At 41.7% G+C, this 24,587-nt stretch overlaps 1 protein-coding gene across 1 annotated transcript in view; it reads right to left on the reverse strand.

Moving 5' to 3' along the window:
* The window catches only part of FBXL13 (F-box and leucine rich repeat protein 13), a 252,029-nt gene that overhangs the window by 37,490 nt on the left and 189,952 nt on the right, over positions 1 to 24,587 (reverse strand). The window contains exons 13-15 of the mRNA XM_088468829.1: positions 19,833 to 19,931; positions 9,478 to 9,598; positions 9,235 to 9,397 (exon numbers count right to left, since the gene is read on the reverse strand). Of these exons, the coding sequence (XP_088324955.1) occupies positions 9,235 to 9,397; positions 9,478 to 9,598; positions 19,833 to 19,931 (383 nt within the window). The remainder of the gene's footprint in view (positions 1 to 9,234; positions 9,398 to 9,477; positions 9,599 to 19,832; positions 19,932 to 24,587) is intronic.

Consider the following 24,587-nt stretch of genomic DNA (forward strand, 5'->3'; position numbering starts at 1 on the left):
ATCAGTAATGGAGCCTCAACATGCTGTCTTAATTATAGTGCAATGATAGCATCCATGCTACACCAATCACCAGTGGTGGAAGTTCCAAACCTCCCTAATAACACTAAAACCCTCCCCCCATCTCTTATACCATAATTGGGTGTGTTCTGGCTCTCTGGAGCCCAGAGACAAATGCTTCAGTTACTTTCAGGGAGTAATGTAGCCCATACACCATCAACTACAATAAACGTTTCCCCAATCCCATGATTACACGATTGATCAGCAAAATCTAACATGTTGGAAATCCTAATTTGCCGATTGTAATAATTTTTTTGGTAAGAATCGTCGATTGTTAACCCCTACATTACCAAATTTTTTACAAAATCATTGGCAGAATTCAGAATTTGTCTGATTGATCGCTGATGTATGGTCCCCTTTACACCATGGTTTTTCACACAGTAGTAAAGTCTACTTCATAAGTAACAATGTAGTCAAGACACTGGAAAACTCAGAGTGATTTATTTGTGAACTATTACCTGCATGTTATCTCTTGGCTTTTACAAATGGGACACATGGACCCTAGATAATCATTCAGCTGTTCCTGTATTAATTCACATGAGAGTATCCCTATATGACTAGAAGAGCTGTCTCATTGGAGTAAGCACTAAAGCTGCATACACACACGATTTGTTAAACGATATAGTTTAACGATAATCGTTTGAAAAAATCGTTCACTTTCTGAGTTAAATGATGAACGATAATCGTTCATGCGCGTTCACGTTTGTAGTTCAGTCAGACTTGTCAACTCAACGATTTTCATTAAGGGAATATGCAGAAATCGTTTGTAGTTAAAAAAAAATCGTTCATTACACTTTAAAAAATCTGACAGATAATCTGACAAAGTCGTTCATAAAATCGTTGGTAACAAAATCGCTGTGTGTGTATGCAGCTTAAATATTATCAACTGTGTATTTTCTTTACCTGATCGGAAACAATATTATTGTGGAAACTTCCATTAACGCCTGATTTTTATATTGTATTGAAATTGAGCTCTCACTGTGAATATTAGAGCCACAATTTGTGGTTTAAGTATGATTTTTTTAGTATATTCTTTTATTTAAAGATGCAAACAATTAATAAAAAAATACAGTGAAAATATAAAATCAACAAAACACGATATACACATACTAAGTATGTTTTTTATTGGTATATATTTCAGGTATATATTATATTGTTTTTTTTATTTTTATCAAACATTTATCTATCACTCATTTGAAATTGGTACTAAAGACATAGCACAAGTATAAATATTCACTTTATTCATTACACAAATAGTGATTTATTTTTTTACCCGGCCCCAAACCCCCAGTGCCACAAGAGTTTTTCTTAGTTTCGTTATATAGAACACATCATATACATCTGGAAAGGGAAACATTTATTAATTAGAACCTCAATAGCTATTACCTAAACTAGCACTTCACTGCAAATACAAGTAAAGAAAGGGCACCATTTTTAAAGGGGATAATTTAAAAGACAGAGAACGAACTGACATACATTAAAGTATATAATTCCCAAGCTTTGGCAGTAAAAGGGAAATTCCTGGAAAGCAATTATAGTACATAATTAATCAACAAAGCATATAAAGACACAAAACATATAGACAGAGACCTACCCAAATGAAAATAACCCCAAGATAAAATATGGTTCGTCACACAATTTAACAACAAATCTAAAACTCACAAGGTAATGGGCAGTACTACTAAAATATGACACACTAAGCCAGATATTATAACAGAAAAAAAACACAAACTCAGAGAACAGTGAATCTCAAAAACAAGTTGGTAAATAGTGCAATTCCCAAAGGAGGATACATAGTTGGAAAATCATGCAAGTGGCTTCTTCTACTGCAGAAGGATACAGGCTAGAAATGCTATCAATGGAACATAAAACCAACAGCAACCAATCATAACATTCCAGCAAAGATTTCAAAATACGAGAAATATGTGATTTATGTGGAGTAATATACATATTCACATGCCCATGTTGTCTCCAATATGAGGCCCACATTAGAAGGCTCCTAAAAGTTAGAATGGCTGAACATAACAAGACTATCAAAGTACTTCTGCAAGGTCTACCACAAGTGATCCTTGTAGCCTAAAATTTATAGGAATGAAAATGATGCCAAAACCATGGAGAGTGAAGGACTTCATCTCACTTATTTTAAATGAAAAATCCAAGAGGATTGCCAATTTAAAAACAATGACTCCAGATTAAGTTAATTTAGCTTACGATCCTTTCTCAATGTTTACAATCTAAAACTCTTTATAAAAATAAAATAATTTTTCCTCTATAATTTTGCAATTGCATTTATCACGCATTGTAGCAGCAACCCTACATACAGTATATGCAATACAGTGTCACAATCAATATCCAGGTGTCAATTACTAAGCCCTTTTACTCATGTCTTACAAAGTCATAAATATTCATTAGGGATTATGTAAAATACATCTCCATCTCAAAACACATATCATGAGAAAACCCCGAGGAAGCCCAGGGTGGAGATGGATGAAATGTGTAGAATATTTTATATATTGTTTCCAAATGCTTAAACTTAATGCCTGAATTTTACACCTGCGAAAAACATGACAGCACTGTCCATCAGCAATAGCAGAAACATAACGAGTCAGTGAAGGACACCAGGAAGGTAAATTATCCCGGTGTGCCACCGGTGCATGGACCTGCAAAGGAGCAGCTAAAGAGCAAGCAGAGTGCTCATTACATTGGATCCATTTGAAAAGAAGGATATGTCTTTACTGCATTTAACATAGCAGATATCTATCTCATCTGGATTAATAGTTGAAGGTGATAATTGAAGGTCACCTCTTAATCCATAAGTGTGTGACTACCTTTACAAATACAGAGACTGAGAGTTTGTTTTTATAATATTGCATCCAGATATATAGTTCAGAATATCAATTAGTGGCTTTATTCTAGAATGACAGATCTACTCCACAAGGTTCACCTCTGCTTAACAGCTGAAAGTCTCAATCACTGCAATCTTTAAAAGTTTAAACTCTTTAACAGCTGCATAGTTCATAACCTGCATACACAGAAATTCTGAACAAATATACTGTCACAACCAGCTCTCATTGTATAAATAGAAGTAAAAATATTAGGTTATATTGTCACAGCTCATTCTTTGTTGTTTGATGCAGAAATTTTATAATAATGTATGAAAATATAAATGTTTACTCTCCAAGAGAACTTGTGAAGTCAGGGGTTCCAAGAAAAAATTGTGTGTAATTTCTGAACTTCTTCTGTGCAAGTAGAGAATGGTCTAATCCAGTGGTTCCCAAACTGTGTGCCGTGGCACCCTGGGGTGCCTCAGGACACTTGCAGGGGTGCCTCGGGTTGGTGATCCAGTCCCACATAAAAGATATTTAGTCAGTGTGATAGGCAAAACCAGTGCTAATGGCCGCAAATCAAAAAATATGTGGACAAAAAGAAGCGCAGCCCTGTCAACCACCACATAACTGAACCTACGGGTGACATATAAGCACAATTTACTTCATTTCGTTTTTACTGAACTTCTCAATAAGAAACTTTTGGCTCAGGGGTGCCGTGGAAATTATGCTGATACTTTACCGCGCCGTGATTCGAAAAAGTTTGGGAACCACTGGTCTAATATATTTTTTCTACATCTTCCCTGCTCATTTGCCATGGACACACCCATTATTGTTGATAGAAGGGTGTTTAGCTAGCAGACCACCACACACATATACAATGTTCTCCCCAGGCTATTTTCTGCAGGCGCATCGCCCGGCACTTCCCCCCGCCGCATTCCCGGTCACACTCCGCCTCCTGGTGTGGAACGCTGGCCTCTGAAGTAACTGGAGGCTAAGTTACTAATCCTGTAGTAACTTATTCCCCTCCCTCACCTCTGGAATATCACTTTCCCCTCCGTCACCGATGTTATAACACATTACCTTCCCTCACACTGTTGTAACACATTTGACATTCCCCTCCTATACCTGTGTAGTAACACATTCCCCTCCTTCACCTCTATAGTAACACATTGCCCTACTCTACCGTCCGGCTGCTAATCAGCGTTGTGGGAAAGAGGTACTTTGTCATGTTTTGATGTCCAGAACTAGACTCGCTCACTAGGACAAGGAGCAGACAGGGTTAAGGATCCTCCATGAAAGGTTTTAAACACAGCTGCATTACTTGGGTGTGATTGCTCTGGAGTGTGATGGATAAAAGAATTGTGGGACCCGGTGGGTGAGGCTTCTGATGCTGACTAGCAGCTGGACGATAGCTAGGGCTGGTGGAGCATAGCTAGTGTCAGGAAACCATCTCATGTAACAACATTTGTGATGAGTAAAGAAGTCATTTGTTTTTCCAAAGTAGTGTCAGAAGTGGGATATTTTTACGGGTGCATTCCACGTAGCAAAAGCCAGGCACTGCCTTGCCAGGTCAGTGAGTGGGGTTTACTGGCCCATAAAATTGGTTTATTTGCACATGTAGAAAAGATATGCAAAGTGCAAATGTGAAAAGTCTACACTGTGTCCTAGAAGAAAAATAAGTGTATGTACAGTGTGAATATTTGCAAGCAAAAACAATGTGTATGAGTTTGTTGCAGTAGAGAAAGGGTTATTGGAAAAAGTGTTTGTTTGTTTTTCTCCCTTCTCATCCTCTCTCTTCTCTGCCTTGTTAAGTCTGGTTGTGGTGCAGAGCTAAGGAGAAATTGTTCCTATGTGTAGTCTTTATAAACCCAATTAAAGGGGAAGGTTTTTATTGTGTTTGTGTGTGTGTGCGTGCGCGTGTTGTTCCTCCCCAAGAGGTAATATGCTGCAGCCACTGGCAGCTAAAATGATATGAGGGTTAGAAACATTGGCTTGTTGGTGTATGTTAAGGGAGGCCCAAATTCACTACTCCGTCAGCTCAGATAGCAAGATGGAAGAAATCCGCCGGGCCTTAACTAATGTGGCTGCTACACAGCAGACTCAGCAGGGCCAAATGCTAGCCATTGCTGAGGCCCAGGTGTAGAGCAACAAATTGTTATGGGCAGAGCTCAGTCAGTTCCAACTGGGTGAACCCGGGCCTGTCATGATGCAAAAGATGACACCCTAAGACAATGTTGAGGCCTTTCTGGTGTTGGCATTAATGGATTCATGCAGTGAAGTCACTTTGGTGTCCAGCACTCTAGTTCTAGAAAGCCTGATGGTCCGGTTACTGCCAGTAAAAGTTCTAAGCATCCATGGGCCACTGAAGAATATGACTATGTCTGTCTTTCAGCTACCATGAGAGGACAAACAGTTCAAGTGGTAGCTGTAATAGCAACAGGGTTGCCATACCCCCTTATTCTGGGATGAGACTTTCCCCTGTTCCGGGAAATTGTACTCGACTGGATCAGTCCAAACATGTCAGCAACTGAATCACCGGCAGGACGTCTGACCCTACATGATCCTATTACTCATACCCCATCACCGGAGGGAGAAACCAAGAAGCAGCAATATCTGGAGCCTACATACCAGGCTTGGGCTGCAATCAGACAAGCGTGTTACAGAAGATGTGAGGAATAAGTCCTGGTCAGAGAAGGATAGGAGGAAACAAAAACCTTGCCTAAAGGTGGAGTAGATTGGTCTCCAGTATCCAGGAATGTATCACTCCAAGACTTTGAACAAAATCAGTTAAAGGATGCATTGAAAAATGCCTTCAGATATGTTGTGAAAGTGAATGGAGTATGGGCAGCTGAGAGACCAGGCTGAGAGAGAATCATACTTTATAACAGAAAGGAATCTGCTATATAGGGTAGAGAAAATAGTATCAGCTCTTAGTGCCACAGGTACACGACCCTCTGGTATTGGCAGCAGCCCATATTCACTTTATGGGAGGGCATTTGGGAGAGGAGAAAACTCTCAATTGGAAGCTCCAGAGGTTTTACTGGCCAGGCATCTGCATGGCTGTCAAGAGATACTGCACAGTCTGCCAATGAACTGCCCATAAACCTGTTTACCTAGCTCCTTGAGTACATTTTCCTAGAATCCAAGTTCCATTAGTAAAGCAACACTTAAAGGAAGCACAGGGGTGGCAAAAGAGGGGTTAGCATACCCGAGTCACCATACGCACCTTCAAGTGACATGGTGCTTGTCCTGGTATCCAACCAAAAGGGTAAATTATATGTGCATGGGTAAGGCCCTTTGAAGTGATAGAGGACGTAGGACCAGTAAATTATAGAGTACAATAGCTGGGAAGACAGCGAATAGAGCAAGTCTATAACGTCAACCAGTTAAAACTGAAGGGTGGAGGAAGCATTTCCTCAGCAGCGTCTTCAGCAACAAATGTTCCGCAGACCCTTTTGTCCTCGACCCCCACCTCAAAAGACCACAGTGAGAGATGGCAGGAAAATCAAAACTATATCTGATGCAGAATCTCGTCCCAAATTTCAGCGACAGCGCAACCACCCTTATTTCAGCTTTGCAGTGGAACATAGAGCTAATGCTCTCCATAGTAATGCTGGTGCCCTGTCACAAACGTTTGCGCTTCCTAGGGCAGCTGATTGCCAGATTTGGCAAAGCTAAGTAAGGAGGAGTTGGGAAAAGGGAAATCTTTTCCAGGTAAAGAGTCTGCTTCACCAAATATGGCAAAGCTAAGAGGAAGGGTATGTGGCAAAGAGGGCACTTTGCCACGTTCTGATGTCCAAAGCAGAACTCGCTCCCTAGGACAAGGGGCAGACATGGTTAAGGATCCTGCTGTCTCCTACAGGAAATGTTTTACACACAGCTGCATTACGTGGGTGTGATTGCTCTGGAGCGTGTGATGAATAAAAGGATTGTGGTATACGGTGGGCAGGGCTTCCGACGCTGACTAGCAGACGGACAATAGCTAGGGCTGGTGGGGCATAGCTAGTGTCAGGAAGCCATTTCATTTAACAACTTCTTGATGAGTAAAGAAGTCATCTGACATAACCGACCAGTATGAAGAGTCTTTTTGCACGCAGGTTTCTACTGTATATTATGTATATGAAATGGCTTGAGAGTACAAGTCATAGAAGGCTCATTAGCATATTCTCTCACTGACGTCACGTGGGAGGGGGCTGAGCAGATGGAGAAAGTACTTGATTGTAAAAACCATGAAAACCTGTCATACCTTGTTGGACTAAAGGAGATCAACTGGTTTTTGAATTTGTATCTAAGTTTCTGCTATCCCTGACAACAGAATTATATGAACAAACGTGTGTTACTTTTTTCTGTTTTGGTTATTTTTTGTTTTTAAGAAACTTGTTTGCTACATTTCATTATTAATTTTTGTATACCTTAAACATTGTGACTATTTTGTCATATTAAATTCCAATTGCTAAAGTTCTATCTTTGTGGTCTTAACAGATTCACGTGCTAGGCAACACTGTTATTAACAAGCTGCATAACTGAAATATAGGTAAGTGTTTGGTCTATGAACTCTGTTTAAAGTCAATTGAGATTGTATTTAGAGATCATGCAGGGAGAACAAAAGAACTGTGTGCCGCTATGCTACGGAATAGCATACCAGCACTTCAAGCACTAAACAACTTTTTTATTTTACCAACTTGAAAGGACAACAGAGCGAGGGCAGTGAAAGCTACGTGCCTCCGCCTGCTACACTGATTGACACCGCTCACAGGTCAGTGGAGGACAACCCCTAGGGCCGCCATCACTGCCTGATCGCCAGTGTGTGCAGTGTGCCTGTCACCCACGAGCAGTTTCCCCCGTGCCAGGGGGAGCTCGGCCGGGGGCAGGGTGACATCTGCTCCCTGGGCCACTAGAATCTTAAAGTTAGTGGCCACTGGCTGGCTGCAGCTGCATCACATGCCCGACGACCAGGAGTCGGATAGAGAGGATGCTCTCTGACCACTCCATTTATGTTATTCATACAGTCAAAGCAGCCGGGAAGCACCTTCTCTCTGTCTTCCGGCCACCTGTCACATACCTGTCCTGCAGCCACAGCATCCAGCTGTGTTTGGCAGAATGCTGATTGGTGGATGTCTCTCCTACATTGATTGGTGGATGGCTGGAGCTATCCACTAATCAGAATTCAGAAGGCTGCAGGACGAGACGAGAGGGATTGATTGCCGCAAGGTAAGTATGTTCTATGGCTGGATCTGAGGTCTGGGCACTATTTGCAATGAGGGAGGGGAATAGATTTGGCCTATAACTTTTAATAAAAAGGAGAGGCAGATTTTGGGTAAGATGTATAATGAGAGGGTATTTGTGGCATTTCTTTTAATCACAGAGGGTGTGTGGGTGTGTGTGTGTTGTTAATCTAGTGCATTATTTTTAACAAGGGAATTGAGTGTGTGTGTGTAGGGGCAAATCTGTGATTTGATTTTTCATAAGGGAGAAGGGGGGTTATCAAATTTGAGGTACAGCTTTTAATGAAATGTGTGTGGGGGTCATATCTGGGGTAGAAATTTTAATAATGGAGGTTTTGATCGGTGAAGTCTGCATTCTCATTCAGTGCTCGAAGTGTGGCGGTATACAGCGGTATGGTATACCGGCACTTCAAGCACTGAGCCACCCGCCAGAACATCTGTAGAGGCATATGGAGAAGGTGCCGCCGCTTTCTCCATATGCCGGCCTGGCGCCCACTGAGATTTTGTTACCAGATTTTGCTCCCTCCCACAGCCGGAGCTCACTCCTGAGCTCCCCCTTCTGGCTCCCAAAGTGAGTGTTGGGAGATGACATGACGTCTCTCCCACAGTGTAGAAGGAGGAGCGGTCAGACCGCAGGGGGTGCAGGAGCGGGGCTTCAGGTAAGTACAGCTTGTGTGTGTTTGTCATCATGTGTAAGGGGCACTACTACAAGGGGCACTACTATTGTGATTGTGGGCAATGTATAGGGGGCACTACTAATATTGTGGGCAGTGTATAGGGGCACTACTACAAGGAACACACTATTGTGGGCGATGTATAGGGGCACTACTAATGTGGACATAGTATAAGGGGCACTACTACTGTGGGCATTGCATAAGGGGCACTATTATTATGTGCCATAATGTGTATAAGGGGTAAATTCGGCACGCACATAAGTACACCCTTAGATTTTCCATACCCTCACTTCAAATTTCCACTTCGACCACTGGTGTGAGATATAAATTTGGGGAATTGCAGTAATTTTAGAAAGACTGAAATATAGTTGTAGACAAATATTAGGACCACTTTTGTAAATACTAATACTGGTCTTTGTCAGATATAAAATGTTAGAATGATTCATTTACCTGATGCAGTCTGCTACATTAAATACTATAATGTTCTTCAGTAAGGAAATCGCCTTTAGACTGATATCAGTAATTTTCTGGCAATCGGCTATATAAATGTGGTTCAGGCTAGGGCAGGACCTGCTAATTGCTTTGATGCTGGCATCAGTAATCCGATTATTACCTGTTGGAATGCATTGACATGTTATTTAAAATCAGAGGAAACGGTCATTCAAACACAATACTTAGTGGAGTGTCTCTAACCTTCCATCCTGAGCTTCACAAGCTTCCGTTCTTGAGCCAGAACTTTGAAAGCGGCATCAGAAAGATGAGGAGAGCCCAGCAGGGATACTGAAACAATGTTCTGGCACTTATCAAGCAAAGTCTACACCAATAAGAAACCAAAAATAAGATATGCTAGGTGTTAAGATACATTTTACAGATTGCTAGCCTTATTAACAACTAATGTGCTGTATTGCATGTGCTTTTTATTTTTAAGAAATAGCACCAACATTTTTGATACAAATGTATCAATTAAATATGTTGTAACTTATATGACTACTTAGCTTTGTGTATTTACTGCTCTGACAAACAAAAACATTTTGCTCACATATCTTAATAATATAAAGCACCTGCACACTTTGAGCTCTTAACCTATGAACTGATATAGCTCTATTTCTCTTTATACGTCTGTCATGATATACACTACGGTAACTTTATACACAGCTACACTGATGAGGGTTGCAGGTGATACGGTTTCTCTGTGTGACTGTATTGACTCTCTATGACAATTCTGCACTTGTCTACGTATGAACTATTGAGTACAATGCATTCCTGAATGTAATAAATGTATTCCAGTAAAGCAGAGAACATCCAAAGTTATAGCACAGATGTTATTTTTTTTATATAATCTGTTATTATTGAAGAAGTAACTACATATAGTAAAGAGATATCACCAAGGCAGTGAAAAAGAAAGTGTACCAGTGATACTGAATAACAAGTAGATAAATTATGAAAAAGCAAGGAGACGTCGTAAAACAGCTCAAACAGAAGGAAAAGTTTTATATGAGTACAAAACTAGCATAGAACAACTTTATGCATGAGATAAATAGAAAGGGAGAAGACACGGATGTTATTTAAGCCATTATATGTGTGTTTTGTCTGCTTAAAACTGCACTAACAACACACGACTGGAAATATTACATAATATGTAAAAATAATATACTCCAAGTGAGCTTCAGCAGCAGAGATGACTGCAGGATACTTGAATATACCACGAGGTAAAGTAGTTGTATTACATTTTAACATTCAAACTAAATTACCCAAATCAACATGAACAAATCTGAAATAATTGTCACACCCTATCATACCTGTAACTGGACAAATATGAAGAAATATCTTGGTTTATCAGTAACAGAGCAGAGAGATTATATAATATATTAATATGCAATGCTGAAATTTATTGATTAGTAGGGACATAACACTGAATAATGTAGACCAGTGGTTCTCAAGCTCGGTCCTCAGGACCCCACACAGTTCACATTTTCCAGGTCACCTAGCAGGTGCACAGGTGTATTCATGACTCACTGATACATATTAAAAGATCCACAGATGGAGCTAATTACTTCACTTGCAATTCATTCAGGAGACCAGGAAAACATGCACTGTTTGGGGTCCTGAGGACCAAGTTTGAGAACCTGTGAAGTAGACCATGCCACATTCGGTAACAACAATGTTAAACAAAGCTATTGTATACAGCTTGTATACAAGCATATTTACACAATACATAGAGGCATACCCAAACTGCAGGCAAAATTTAAAAAAAACCTTGAAGCGCAGGGTTTTTCCTGCAGCTGCATGGTTTTGCCTATTAAATGGCCTGCAAGAAAATCAGTTGTGGTAATTTCTATTTAGGGTTTAAGGACCAGTGCCCTAACCATTTGGGGATTTGAATCCAGCCAATTGGTGATATATGCTGCCTTGAAAGGAGAAGAAGAATCCAGATCAGATCCTCTTCAGCAGGATCCAATGCAGACAAAGTCCTTTCTGGCGCTGGTTAAGAGTCTATGATTCCTTAAAAAACTATTTATTAAGGATTCATCACAGATCATATATTCAGTCACATGGTGTCTTTAAAGGAGACAACTCGATATAGCATACATCAATTCTGCATAAACTTTTTTTACGCGTTTCACAGATATGATTAAATTTTTATCTGATTCCGGAGGTCGAAGACTACTTCTTGCCCTTGAAGTTTGGATTTAACCAGGAATACCTCCTTTTTCACTGTTTAACCACTTAATGAGCTAATATTTTTTTTCAAAAACTGCTTAGAAATTGTTGATTTTTTTATGATAGAATTAGGTCAAGAACATCTTTATAAAACGTAACCATCACTATTTTGTATTAATTAAAAAAATAATAATAATAAAAAAAAAAAATTATATATACATATATATATATACACACAGTCAGGTCCATAAATATTGGGACATTGCCAGAATTTTCAGATTTTGGCCTCTATTCACCACCACAATGGCTTTGAAATGAAACAAACAAGATGTGATTTATCTGCAGACTTTCAGATTTAATTTGAGGGTAATTACATCCAAATCAGGTGAACGGTGTAGGAATTACAACGGTTTCTATACGTGCCTCCCACTTTTTAAGGGGCCAAAAGTAATGGGACAAACTAAACAATCCTAAATCTAACTTTCACTTTTTAATACTTTGTTGCAAATCCTTTGCAGGCAATTACAGCCTGAAGTCTGGAACGCACAGACATCACCAGACGCTGGGTTTCATCCCTGGTGATGCTCTGCCAGGCCTCTACAGCAAATGTCTTCAGTTCCTACTTGTTCTTGGGGCATTTTCCCTTCAGTTTTGTCTTCATCAAGTGAAATGCATGCTCAATCGGATTCAGGTCAGGGGATTGACTTGGCCATTGCATAACATTCCACTTTTTAGCCTTAAAAAACTCTTTGGTTGCTTTTGCAGTATGCTTCGGGTCATTGTCCATCTACACTGTGAAGCGCCGTCCAATGAGTTCTGAAGCATTTGACTGAATATGAGCATATAATATTGCCCGAAACACTTCAGAATTCATTCTGCTGCTTTTGTCAGCAGTCACATCATCAAAAAATACAAGGGAACCAGTTCCATTGGCAGCCATACATGCCCACGCCATGACACTACCACCACCATGCTTCACTGATGAGGTGGTATGTTTTGGATCTTGAGCAGTTCCTTTCCTTCTCCGTACTCTTCTCTTCCCATCACTCTGGTACAAGTTGATCTTTATCTCATCTGTCCATGGGATGTTGTTCCAGAACTGTAATGGCTTTTTTAGATTTTGTTTGGCAAACTCTAATCTGGTCTTCCTGTTTTTGTGGCTCACCAATGGTTTGCATCTTGTGGTGAACCCTCTATATTCACTCTTGTGAAGTCTACTCTTGATTGTTGACTTTGACACATATACATATACCTCCTGGAGAGTGTTCTTGATTTGGCCAACTGTTGTGAAGGGGTTTTTCTTCACCAGGGAAATTATTCTTCTGTCATCCACCACAGTTGTTTTCCGTGGTCTTCCGGGTCTTTTGGTGTTGCTGAGCTCTCTGATGCGTTCTTTCTTTTTAAGAATGTTCCAAACAGTTGATTTGGCCACACCTAATATTTTTGCTATCTCTCTGATGGGTTTGTTTTGATTTTTCAGCCTAATGATGGCTTGCTTCACTGATAGTGACAGCTCTTTGGATCTCATATTGAGAGTCGACATCAACTGATTCCAAATGAAAATGTCACACCTAGAATCAATTCCAGACCTTTTACCTGCTGAATTGATAATGAAATAACGAGGGAATAGCCCACACCTGTCCATGAAATAGCTTTTGAGGTGATAGTCCCATTACTTTTGGCCCCTTAAAAAGTGGGAGGCACATATTGAAACCGTTGTAATTCCTACACCGTTCACCCGATTTGGATGTAATTACCCTCAAATGAAATCTGAAAGTCTGCAGGTAAAGCACATCTTATTAGTTTCATTTCAAAACCATTGTGGTGGTGAATAGAGGCCAAAATCTGAAAATTCTGTCAATGTCCCAATATTTATGGACCTGACTGTATATGTATGTCAGGTGCATAAATATTGGGGCATTGACAGAATTTTCATATTTTGGCCTCTTATTCACCACCACAATGGCTTTGAAATGAAACAAACAAGATGTGCTTTAACTGCAGACTTTCAGATTTAATTTGAGGGTAATTACATCCAAATCAGGTGAACGGTGTAGGAATTACAACGGTTTCTATATGTGCCTCCCACTTTTTAAGGGGCCAAAAGTAATGGGACTATCAACGCAAAAGCTATTTCATGGCCAGGTGTGGGCTATTCCCTCGTTATTTCATTATCAATTAAGCAGATACACATCAGATGTGACCATGTCAGGGAAAGCCCAGCCTGGAGTGGTCGCATCTAATGCGACCATGCCAGGCAAGTGGTTAAAGAAAAACTATTCTACCTATTTAGAATGGATTGGTTGGAAGCTTCTTTGGATAGAGAATATAGAGTTAGTAAATTCTTTAACATATGGGAAAGTTATATCACTACTCTTTACTCAAGGACACAGCAATTACTTTATCAATGTTTTTCAACCACTTCATGGTTTGAGTTAAGAATTGTTGATAATGATCTATTAAAATAAATAAAAAAAAAAAACATTTGCTTTATATAATTTTTTTTACTAAAAAAAAAATAAAAAATATCACAAATCAGCCATATATTAGTTCGGGAGCGGCAGACTTTTGTCTATCTACCGAGTAGATACAAGAAATAAGAGCACATCGATGTATGTGCAATGCTGTGTTTGATGTCATTAGTATGTTTATAGATGTCAGATTAATAGATTTAACATTTGATCTGTATGCGGAGGAAAGAATGTAACCTACAGTTGTATTTGAATAGTAAGAAGAGAGACCACACATGTATAGCTTTTGTTGTTTATTAATTTCTATGCATTAATGTAAGTTTAAATTGTTTTATTAATGCAAATGTTTATGTAATTTCAAAACTAAAAATCAATAAAAAATTACTGGATTTAAAAAAACAAATCAGCCATATAATAATAATAATTGGACAGTAATAACCATTTTACCCTACAGGGTATTGCCCGAAAAAAAATTTGCGCCCATTTTTTTCCTATTCGATACCGTGGATATCAGCATTGCGCATACCTGCGATAATAGAAAATTGGTCGCAATCCCCATAGTTTTGCAGGGAAAACCTTGTGGTCAATTGTATATGCCCCATAATAACAGATTTTTATTTCTCTAGCAAAAGAAAAATTAATTTAGTTTATTGAAACTGAGCATCTCCTCGGATATGCAAGCTCTGCAAAAATATATTGCTTTATACAAAGCCTTCTTCCAGAAAACATGCAATAACTCAATATTCATATTGTTTGGTCTATTCTAGTGAGACTATTAACAAGAACTGCATTGTTTGCAAAATTCCACCATGGACCTTTAGCATTTCAAGGCTGATAGAGTATTTCCATGAATGTGATCTGAGGGATCGTTTTCTTGTCTGATGTTGAAATTTAGGAAGAGAGAGGCCAGCCCTCCTAGTCTGCTAGCTTTAAAACAGATGTTCTCTGCCTCAGTTTACATTCTGGTTACTAATCACTTTACTATGGGCTTGCAATATTCATATTTCTTTATTAAACAAACTATGGACACTTTAATGGAAATCTATAGTTAATAGATGGCATACAGTATATTTATTACAACATTCCTTAAAACTTTTTCTGTCCCTCTCCCCCCATCATGTACTGCGCTACAATGTATGCACATACCTGCGCACAGGAAATCCTAGTTGGGTGTAAGGAATGGGAGGTGTGAGGGAGTGTTAGGAATGGGAGGTGAGAGGGAGTGTTAGGAATGGGAGGTGAGAGGGAGTGTTAGGAATGGGAGGTGAGAGGGAGTGTTAGGAATGGGAGGTGTGAGGGAGTGTTAGGAATGGGAGGTGTGAGGGAGTGTTAGGAATGGTAGGTGTGATGGCAGTGGGGCAGCGAATCTTGTGACTGCTTAGTTGTGCAATGTCAATCATGCAACAGGAGGAGATACGGCCACAATGGAGAAATTCAATGCAAATTATGGTCATAAAGCGTCCTGGGAGTGCGGGACAATTACACAAAATTCTGAAGTCTCACGGACATTACGAAAAAGTAGGCAAGTATGCGTAGACATGATATATGTATCTTAGTGTATTGTGTTTCAGCTAAACACATTTTACATGTTATAGGTACTGTATGTATTTTATATTTTATGTCAAATCAATGAAATCTTCACTATGGGGCGAAAGTGCGATGATTCTTTTTCAATGTACATTGCAGCAGGGATAATTATTATTTATATCGTTATCCCCGCTATGTACTAAATATAACTTGTAGACACTGCAGTAGCGTTAACCTTTGAGTTACATCCCAGGGGTATCTGCGGATGGCGTAAACCAACTGGACCAAACTCTGAAAAGCTTTGCTTTTTGGAGTTTGGTACATAGGGGTCAGACCATAGTCCCCATTGCCTATAATGGGGACTGCAATCTGCAGTGGTAGTTAGCCTTTTGCAAGAGAATTCTGTGAAATCTCCTGCATTAGGCTGTTGTTACATTTCTGGGATACATACAATTATGCAGGATCTGTAGTTTCTGCATAATTTTATGAACAACCAGCTTAATAAATAGGTCCCTATATCTGATACCCAAAGCTTACATACCATAAAGATTAAAATACATTCATGCAACATAAATCTACACACACAAAACATTCTCAAAACATATGTTGGCATGCAATAAGAAACATATTTTATCAAGATGCAAACAGTCTGTGATGGAGGTTAATACAGGGCTACGGGAATGCTTTCGGACCCAGACCTGGCCCCTAAATAAATAATCTTCATATCCAAAGAGAACTGAAATCTCCTCTCTCACATTTCTTTCAGAATTATTTGAAGACGGTTAAAATTCCACACTAGTAGGAGGACAATAGGCCTGACTCATTACGGATCACTATTGCAATCGCAGCTACGATTATGCACGCAGGTCTGCTGTGACAATATGCTAATAAATGCAATCGCAAAGCTGTCGCACAGCCAGCATAGAGACACCCACTACAGCTATCTCACATCTGTAATACCTTGCAGACCTGCATATACATCGGGAACACTGAGTAACATCGGCCCTTCACGCACAATTACAATAGCCATGACCTTCCTCAGAGATTGCTAACCTCGTTGCACGCAGTTATTACGCAAGCTACGTAGGCCGTCGCAGTGGCTAATTTATGCACGCCCATGCAACGTCGTATAATCGGACAGGCACGTCTGTGTTTCTCCTTCCACTCCCCCCTCACCATGCTGAAATGCTCACGGCTTGTCACTCACTCTGCGATGGATTCCTATCTGCGTGTGTAAGTGCAATGCAGTCGCCGCGCAGTGCGCTGCATACGCATGTGCAATGGCTAACAATTGCTCGATCTGCGCATGTAGTTGCAATTACGATCGCTGCTGAATCAGGCCCAGTGTCAATTTCTGGAGACTTCAGGAGAGGGACTGTAATATCGAATATGCTAAGGACCAGTGCAAGGTTTCTTTTTAAAAAAAAAATATATATTTTATTGTTAGGAAAACAACATATTGTGATACAAGTATATCTTAAGTTATCCTCAACATAATAAACAGATTGCATGGAAACATCCAACAAAATAATTATAATATTTGCAGTATCTACATCCAGATATAAATTGTAATTACGCACACAAGAAACAGTTACAATTACCTTTATCAACCTTTATTAACAGGCCAGCTACAGTTATGGTGCGAGTCAAAATCAAGATCAAAAGGGAGGACCATTTTCAAGTACTTCCAAGTTAAACCACGATGTTAGTTGGAAGCATCTCCATAAGGAATCTTTAAGTAATGGGGATAAAGTATGAATATAAGGTAACCATGTACCTAAAAACTTTTCAGTAAAATTTTCTTTATTGGTGGACGTCTCTGTCCAGTCCATGGTAAAAAGAAATATGATTCTAGGATATAACAATGTAAGAGTAGGTGGGTTAGGTTCAATCCATTGTGAGAGGATGGTCTTTTTCGCAGCTGCAGTCAATTTGGTCAGAAGTAGTTTATTTCCTTTTGTCAAACCCTGTGATTGTGTGTTTGTGGTTATATTCCAGAAAGCCCATTCTTTAGAGATCACAAAAGCAATTTTTAGAACCTCTTTAATATATCTATTAAGTTCACCCCTGAAAACCTGTACACGTGGACAATCCCATAGGCAATGCACTATATCGGCGTCAGGTGCTGAACATTTATAACAATTGCCATTAGGTGCATCGCCAATAATGTATTTCAATTTGGGGGTGTAGTATGATCTGTGTAAAGTTTTTAAATGCATTTCATTATAAGAGACCGATCCCAATTGTTTGTTCATTTTAAAACATGAAAGAGCAATAGTCTCTATGGGGATTTGCGGGAAGACCTTCCATTTTGCAAGTCCTGTTGTACTTGACTCTAAATTAATAAGAGGTCGGGCACAAGAATATATAAAAGAGGTAGAGAAAGGTCCCTGTGGTTTGCGACGCAACGCACCATCCAGACACCAATTTAGATTGGCTACTAAAAATCCACGCAACATGGTCTGAATATAACTCATTGCCTGCAAATAAGGAAATAGAGGGCTAGTAATGGAGGGAAATTTCTCCTGCATTTGGGAGCGAGTGAGAGGTTGGAGTGTTTGGTCATTTAAAAATTGATAAATATATCTAATGCCACTGGTGTGCCAGCGTTGAAATTGGGTTGAATTGCCAGGTGAAAAAGATGGGTTACCCCATAATGGTTAAAATAGTGAGGACAATTTGGACAAGTGGGATTGTGATCTAATAACTCGCCATGCTATGCATGTCGTATTTATTAACATGTTTTCTTTAGCTGCGGGAGGTAAACTAAGAGGATGGGTGTGTAAAAGAGACACCAAATTATGGTGTGGAGTAAATGCCTGCTGGTGCAAGGTTTCTTGGCACCCTAGGCATTTCTTCAGCCTTGCGCTCCCTCCCCCTCCCAAACCCTCGGATAGCTACACAAGCTCTTATACAGTGCCCCCAGCAGTGGTCCCCTCTATGCAGTGCCCCCAGTAGTGCCCCTTATACAGTGCCCCCAGTAGTGGCCCCCTATGCAGTGCTCCCAGTAGTAGTCCCCCTATGCAGTACCCCTTATATAATGCCCCCAGTAGTAGTCCTCCCCTGTGCAGTGCCCCTTATATAGTGCCCCCAGTACTAGCCCCCCTGTGCAATGCCCCTTATATAATGCCCCCAGTACCAACCCCCCCAGTGCAGTGCCTCCAGTAGTGGTCCCCCAGATGCAGTGCTCCCAGTAGTAGTCCCCCCCAGCTGTGCCCCCAATAGTAGTCCCCCACCTATACAGTGCCCCCAGCAGTAATCCCCACCTTTGCAGTGTGCCCAGTAGTTGTCCCACCAGTGCAGAGCCCCAAGCAGTAATCCCCCCATCAGTGCCCCCAGTAGTAGCATCCTCCCAGAAATGCCCCTGGTAGTAGCCTCCCCCCAGCAGTGCCCCTACTAGTAGCCTCCCCCCAGCAGTGCCCCCAGTAGTAGTCGTGCCCCCAGTAGTAGCCTCCCCCCAGCAATGCCCTAAGTAGTAATCGTGCCCCCAATGGTAGCCTCCCGCCGGCAGTGCCACCAATAGTAGCCTCCCCCCAGCAGTGGCCCCAGTAGTAGTTGTGCCCCCAGTAGTAGCCTCCCCCCAGTAGTAATCCCAGACAGACACACACGGAAGATATAAACAAAAACCTCCACTTACCTTAATCCCACTCCGACGTCCGCTCCTCTGTCCCCCGGGCCGGCCCGCTCTGCATGATGGGAGAGACGTCATTACATCTCTCCCATCACTCACTGCAGGAGCCGGAAAATGGAGCTCATGAGGGAGCTCCAGCCCGGCTCCGGCAGGGGGCGCAGCAGCCGATGAGAGTCTGTCTGACTCTCATCGGCTGCTAAAACAAACACACAGCTGCCGGTGCCGGTGGCTGTGTGTTTGATACTAGTAGTGTAGTGCGGACTGCACTTATGTGCGGCCCACACTAGCGCCCTGCAGTGGCCGGCGTTCTTAGGCAGCTGCCTAAGTTTGCCTAGTGGTAGCGCCGGCCCTGATACGCTTCCTTATTCATATAACAGTTTACGCCATCCGAGGGTGGTATAAACCAATGGGACCAAATTCTGAAAAGTGAAGACATCTCCGATATCCCGGGGATGTAACTCGCAGGGACAGCAGTTATCTCTACCACTGTCCCTGCAAGTTATATTTACTACATAATGGGGATAATCATGCAAAAAATTATTATGCGCCCTGCAATGTACATAGCCACAATTCTTAGTACATAAGCCATCCGTTGGTAGCAGAATCTACATATGTTAAAAATACACATAAACCAGAAACTACAAAATAAACTTAGGTCAATAGAGCTTTTAAAAAGTAATTGTACGATCATGTTTTCAGAAAGAACATGGGAGCTGGAGAGTGTGTGTCACTATGTAAGTGAAGTGACTTTTACTTACTATGATGCAGTTGTCTGTCAGAGTAAACATGTCATTTATTTTCAGGTGCTGAAGAGAGCCGCATCCAGAACCTATATATTTGAATCCATCAACTGAGATCTAAAGAAAATGAAAATTAATTTATTGCTCATGTTTTTTATTGCTCATGGCAAGACAGTAATTGTCAATTGTGTATGAATAAATACATTCAGGGCACCGCTAATACATAGGATCTTATGCACAAAGCAGACTTGATGTGCACCACAAATGGATTTGGTTTTGCATCAACGCCCCAATACGGTTCCCCCAGAGCACACTTCAACTTTCCAAATTGCAATCTCCCACCATCTTAGAACACCACTTCCATTAAAGGCTTACAATTTTCTCCTAAAATAGTGCTCAGTTTAGCCGCATTTATGACTTAGATGAATCATGAGAGTGAGAGAACATCTGGACTGTTTTTATCACATCTGTTACTGTGTGTTTAAGCTTTTTACATGGCTTACTGTGCATACTGAAATGCAGTTTCCCATAAGTAAATTAAATAAGTAAAATGCATCCTACAAAAAGCATAAGACAAGATTCAATCTCTGCTAGTTCTGTGTTTTTACATAGCGGAAATGGTTGTGTGCCCTCCTGCAAAGCCAGGAACGCTTCTACAATGTGCCCTTATATTATGGTGCTTATGTCATTTTCGTACATTAATAATGTTTTAGAGCATAGCATACTGCATATACTCACGGACCCTTATTTTCCCTATGCAAATCACATCAAGTGCATTGCTGTTGATTGTTATACTTGTACTTTCAAATACAGATTAGTGTATAGATACCATTGCGCATTATTTGGCAATTCAGCATCAGCCTTTATATGTAGGTTACAAATCACTGGCAAGCACCAACAGAAGGTGCTGTGTAAATGTGCCTTCGTTTTCTGGACAGGCTAATTTCAATATTTTTCCCACAAAGCATTGCTGGTGTCTCTATCATTCTTATGGCTCTTCATACCGCTGACCAGTACAACCTTCCTGGCTCTGAGGCCAAAATAGGCTGAAAAGATCTGTCTGGAGGTGAATGTTCTGTGTCAGCAGAAACACCCATGGACATGGACACGCAGGACTGCTATGTACATGGTATTCTTCAGACCTTTTCATTTTGAAAACTTATTAAAAATAAACTGTGCAAATGTACTGTGGTTGATTATAAATTATTAACAAGATAATCAATGTACCAAATGGAAAATGTAATTTGCTAACACATAGTGTGGAGGCCAGGGCCGGCCCTATACGCTCAGCAGGCACTACAATGCAGGGAGGCGCCAGGCTGGAGAAACGGCCACAGTGCCTTCTCAATATGCCAGGTGCACGTTGAGATTTGCTACCAGCGGGCGCCCAATGGTTTCTTCCCTGGGAGCTCACTCCTGAGCTCCGGCTCCCACAGTTAGGGGTGGACTGGGCCTGGTGGTAGGGTGCCAGTTGCCCTCTGGGCTGGTCCCATTTTCTGTCAGTAGCTGCTGGGGTGGACAGGGCGGACGAGAGCCGCGCTGACCCCAGGTGGCAGGGGGTGTGGCCTAATCATGGGATACTGGGCCCACGCCCCCTTAGAAACAAAACTGAAAAATAAATAATTATTTCAGCGCCGCAAAGCGCTGCTGCGTGCTGGGGAGGAGGGTGCTGTGTGCCCCTCAGCCCGGCACACAGCCAATGGGGGGCGCGATCAGTGTGATCGCTCCCCCCATAGGCATAGGAGACTGCTCCGGCTGCTGCTTTAGCAGCCACGAGCAGTCTCCCAGTGCAGCCCAGCACACAGCAGCGTGTGCTGGGCTGCTGTGACTTAAGAGGGAGGGGGAGCAGTGCCGGGCCCACGCAGCAAGCCCGGGCCCGGGTAATTGTACGCGACCCCCTCTCGGTGCCCCTGGGGGTGGATGACAGCTGAGCAGCTGCCTGTCTTCTCTCTGCAGTGTAACCTGTATCCCTGTCTGTTGGAGCTCACACTAAGAGCAAGGGACCATCTGCACACTATTTGTCAGTTTACAAGAGTATTCAAACACTGTTGAATACACTTGTATAATGGCAAGTAGCTTGCAGACTGTCCCATTCTCCCAGCAAGAGTGAGACCTTATAGATAGGGAGAATGCAGGCAGCATGGTAAGCATTATGGGTGTAATGGGGGGGGGGGGGTAGTTGGACCTTGCGACACAAGGGGAAGCTAGAGTGATACATGAGGGGGACTGTAGTGACAATGGCACATGGTGGAGCCGGAGTAACAAACGTGAATAAGGGGCATTACCTGGACATGAGGTGTATACGGGGCATTATGTATATGAGGCATTACTGTGGGAAATATGTGTAGGGGACATTACTACTGTGGGCATTACTTTGGCCATTATGTGTATATGGGCCATTAATTTGGGCATTATATGTAAGGGACACTAGTACTGTGGACAATATGTGTATAATGGCCATTACTTTGGGCATTATGTGTATATCGGGCATTGCTCTGGACATTAGGTGTATAAGGGGCATTACTTTGGGCATTATGCATATAAGGGGCATTATTTTGGGTATTATGTGTAAGATGCACTACTATTGTGGACAATATGTGTATAAGGGGCATTAATATGTGTATAACGGGCATTACTTGGGGCATTATGCGTATAAGGGGCATTATTTTGGGTATTATGCGTAAGATGCACTACTATGTGGCATTATGTGTATAAGGAGTACTACTATCTGACGTAACATAAATAAGGGGCACTACATGCGGTGTAATGTGAATCGGGCACTACATGCGGTGTAATGTGAATCGGCCACTACATGCGGTGTAATGTGAATCGGGCACTACATGCGGTGTAATGTGAATCGGGCACTACATGCGGTGTAATGTGAATCGGGCACTACATGCGGTGTAATGTGAATCGGGCACTACATGCGGTGTAATGTGAATCGGGCACTACGTGCGGTGTAATGTGAATCGGGCACTACATGCGGTGTAATGTGAATAAGATTGTGCTTTTGTGTGGTATCATTTGAATTGGGGAGTACTATTGTGCCCTTTCCTTGTGAGACCACACCCCTTTTTTTGTAGCGCGCACTGTTCCTTTATAGAGTATGGGAGAAATGGCGCAAATGTATAGTTTGCAGGGGGGGGGGCGCCAGACACCCTAGCACCGACCCTGGGGCGCAGTATAAAAAACACTTTCTAGTTTGTGATGTTCTGTTACTAGGTTTGCACTACTGAGACTGATGTTACAGACTTGGGGTCTGATTCACTATGTATTGCTATTGCAATCCCAGCTGCGATTACGCACACAGATCTGCTGTGACAATATGCTAATGAATGCAATCACAAAGCTGTCGCACAGCCAGCATAGAGACGCCCACTACCTCTATCTCACATCCGTAATACCTTGAAGTGCTGCGTATACATCGGGAACATAGAGTAACATCAGCCCCTCATGCACAATTACAGCAGGTCTGACCTTACTCGGAAATTGCTAACCTTATCGCACGCAGTGAGTACACAAGCTGTGTATGCCATCGCAGTGGCTAATTTATACACGCCAACAAAACAGCACTCAAACGGACAGGCATGCCTGCATTTCTCTGACCACTCCCACCAGTGGCGGGCTGGGCCGGGGGGCAGGGTGCCATCTGCCCCCCAGGCCGGTACAATTTTAGTATTCCCGGGCCGCCAGGCTCCAGCAGGCAGGCAGCGGATGCTCCTGCTCCCTGCCCAGCTAGAGAGAAGATTGGGCCACCGGCGCTGGGCCAGTCCCATGTCCCCCTATGCCTACCCGGCCGCATGGCGCTTCAGCTACCCTGAGCAAGGCTCCGATCGGACATCAGAGTACTGGCTCCAGGGGGCTTCCCTATACTAAAATGGCTGCGGGAGGGCTGCCGCGCATGCCCAGCCGCAGCAGCTCCTCCCATGGTCCTTTGTGAAGCTCGTGAGCCACAACTCACTGCTCCGCCCCCATCCATGTCCGGTGGACTCCAGCAGCAACTCCAGGGCATCCAAGCGCAGCAAACAGGTAAGGGCAGTGGCACTTGAGTGTGTCACTGTCATACATTTATTTTATATAATGGCAATGGGTTACATACCCCCTCCCCCGATCTCCCCCACCAAACACACTCCAAGTCCTCTTCTTTAAGTGGTAAAGTCTCTCAGGCCAGGTAAGTAATTGTCATTGTAATTTTTTTTATCATATAGATGTATGTATGTGTGTATACATATGTGTGTGTGTATATATATATATATATATATATATATATATATACACACACACTCACCTCTTCAGACAAGCTTATCAGATTCCAGAACCGACCACATAACCTTCATAGCTTCCATGTCTTATCACATCCCCTCTCACAGTCCACACATAACCTCACATATTGTCTTTCCTTCACATACTCCTGACATTTTGCCGACATTCCTATGTGACTGGATCATGCAGCCCACCTAGAAACTCTGCATTCTGGCCAGACCAAATTGCAATATATATAGCACCTATCCTTGTGTATCAATGCCTGTTTCCCTATAGATTGTAAGCTTGCAAGCAGGGCCCTCTTACCTCTATGTCTGTCTGTTATTACCCTGTTTTGTTCTATCAATGTTTCCAATTGTAAAGCGCAACGGAATATGCTGCGCTATATAAGAAACTGTTAATAAATAAAAATAAATAAATATATATATATATATATATATAAAATATGTGTGTATATATGTATGCATAATCATATACATATATATTTACATATATATATATATATGTGTG

Source organism: Taudactylus pleione, unplaced genomic scaffold, assembly GCF_031769625.1.
Source record: "Taudactylus pleione unplaced genomic scaffold, aTauple2 ptg000086l, whole genome shotgun sequence".
Classification (NCBI taxonomy): domain Eukaryota; kingdom Metazoa; phylum Chordata; class Amphibia; order Anura; family Myobatrachidae; genus Taudactylus; species Taudactylus pleione.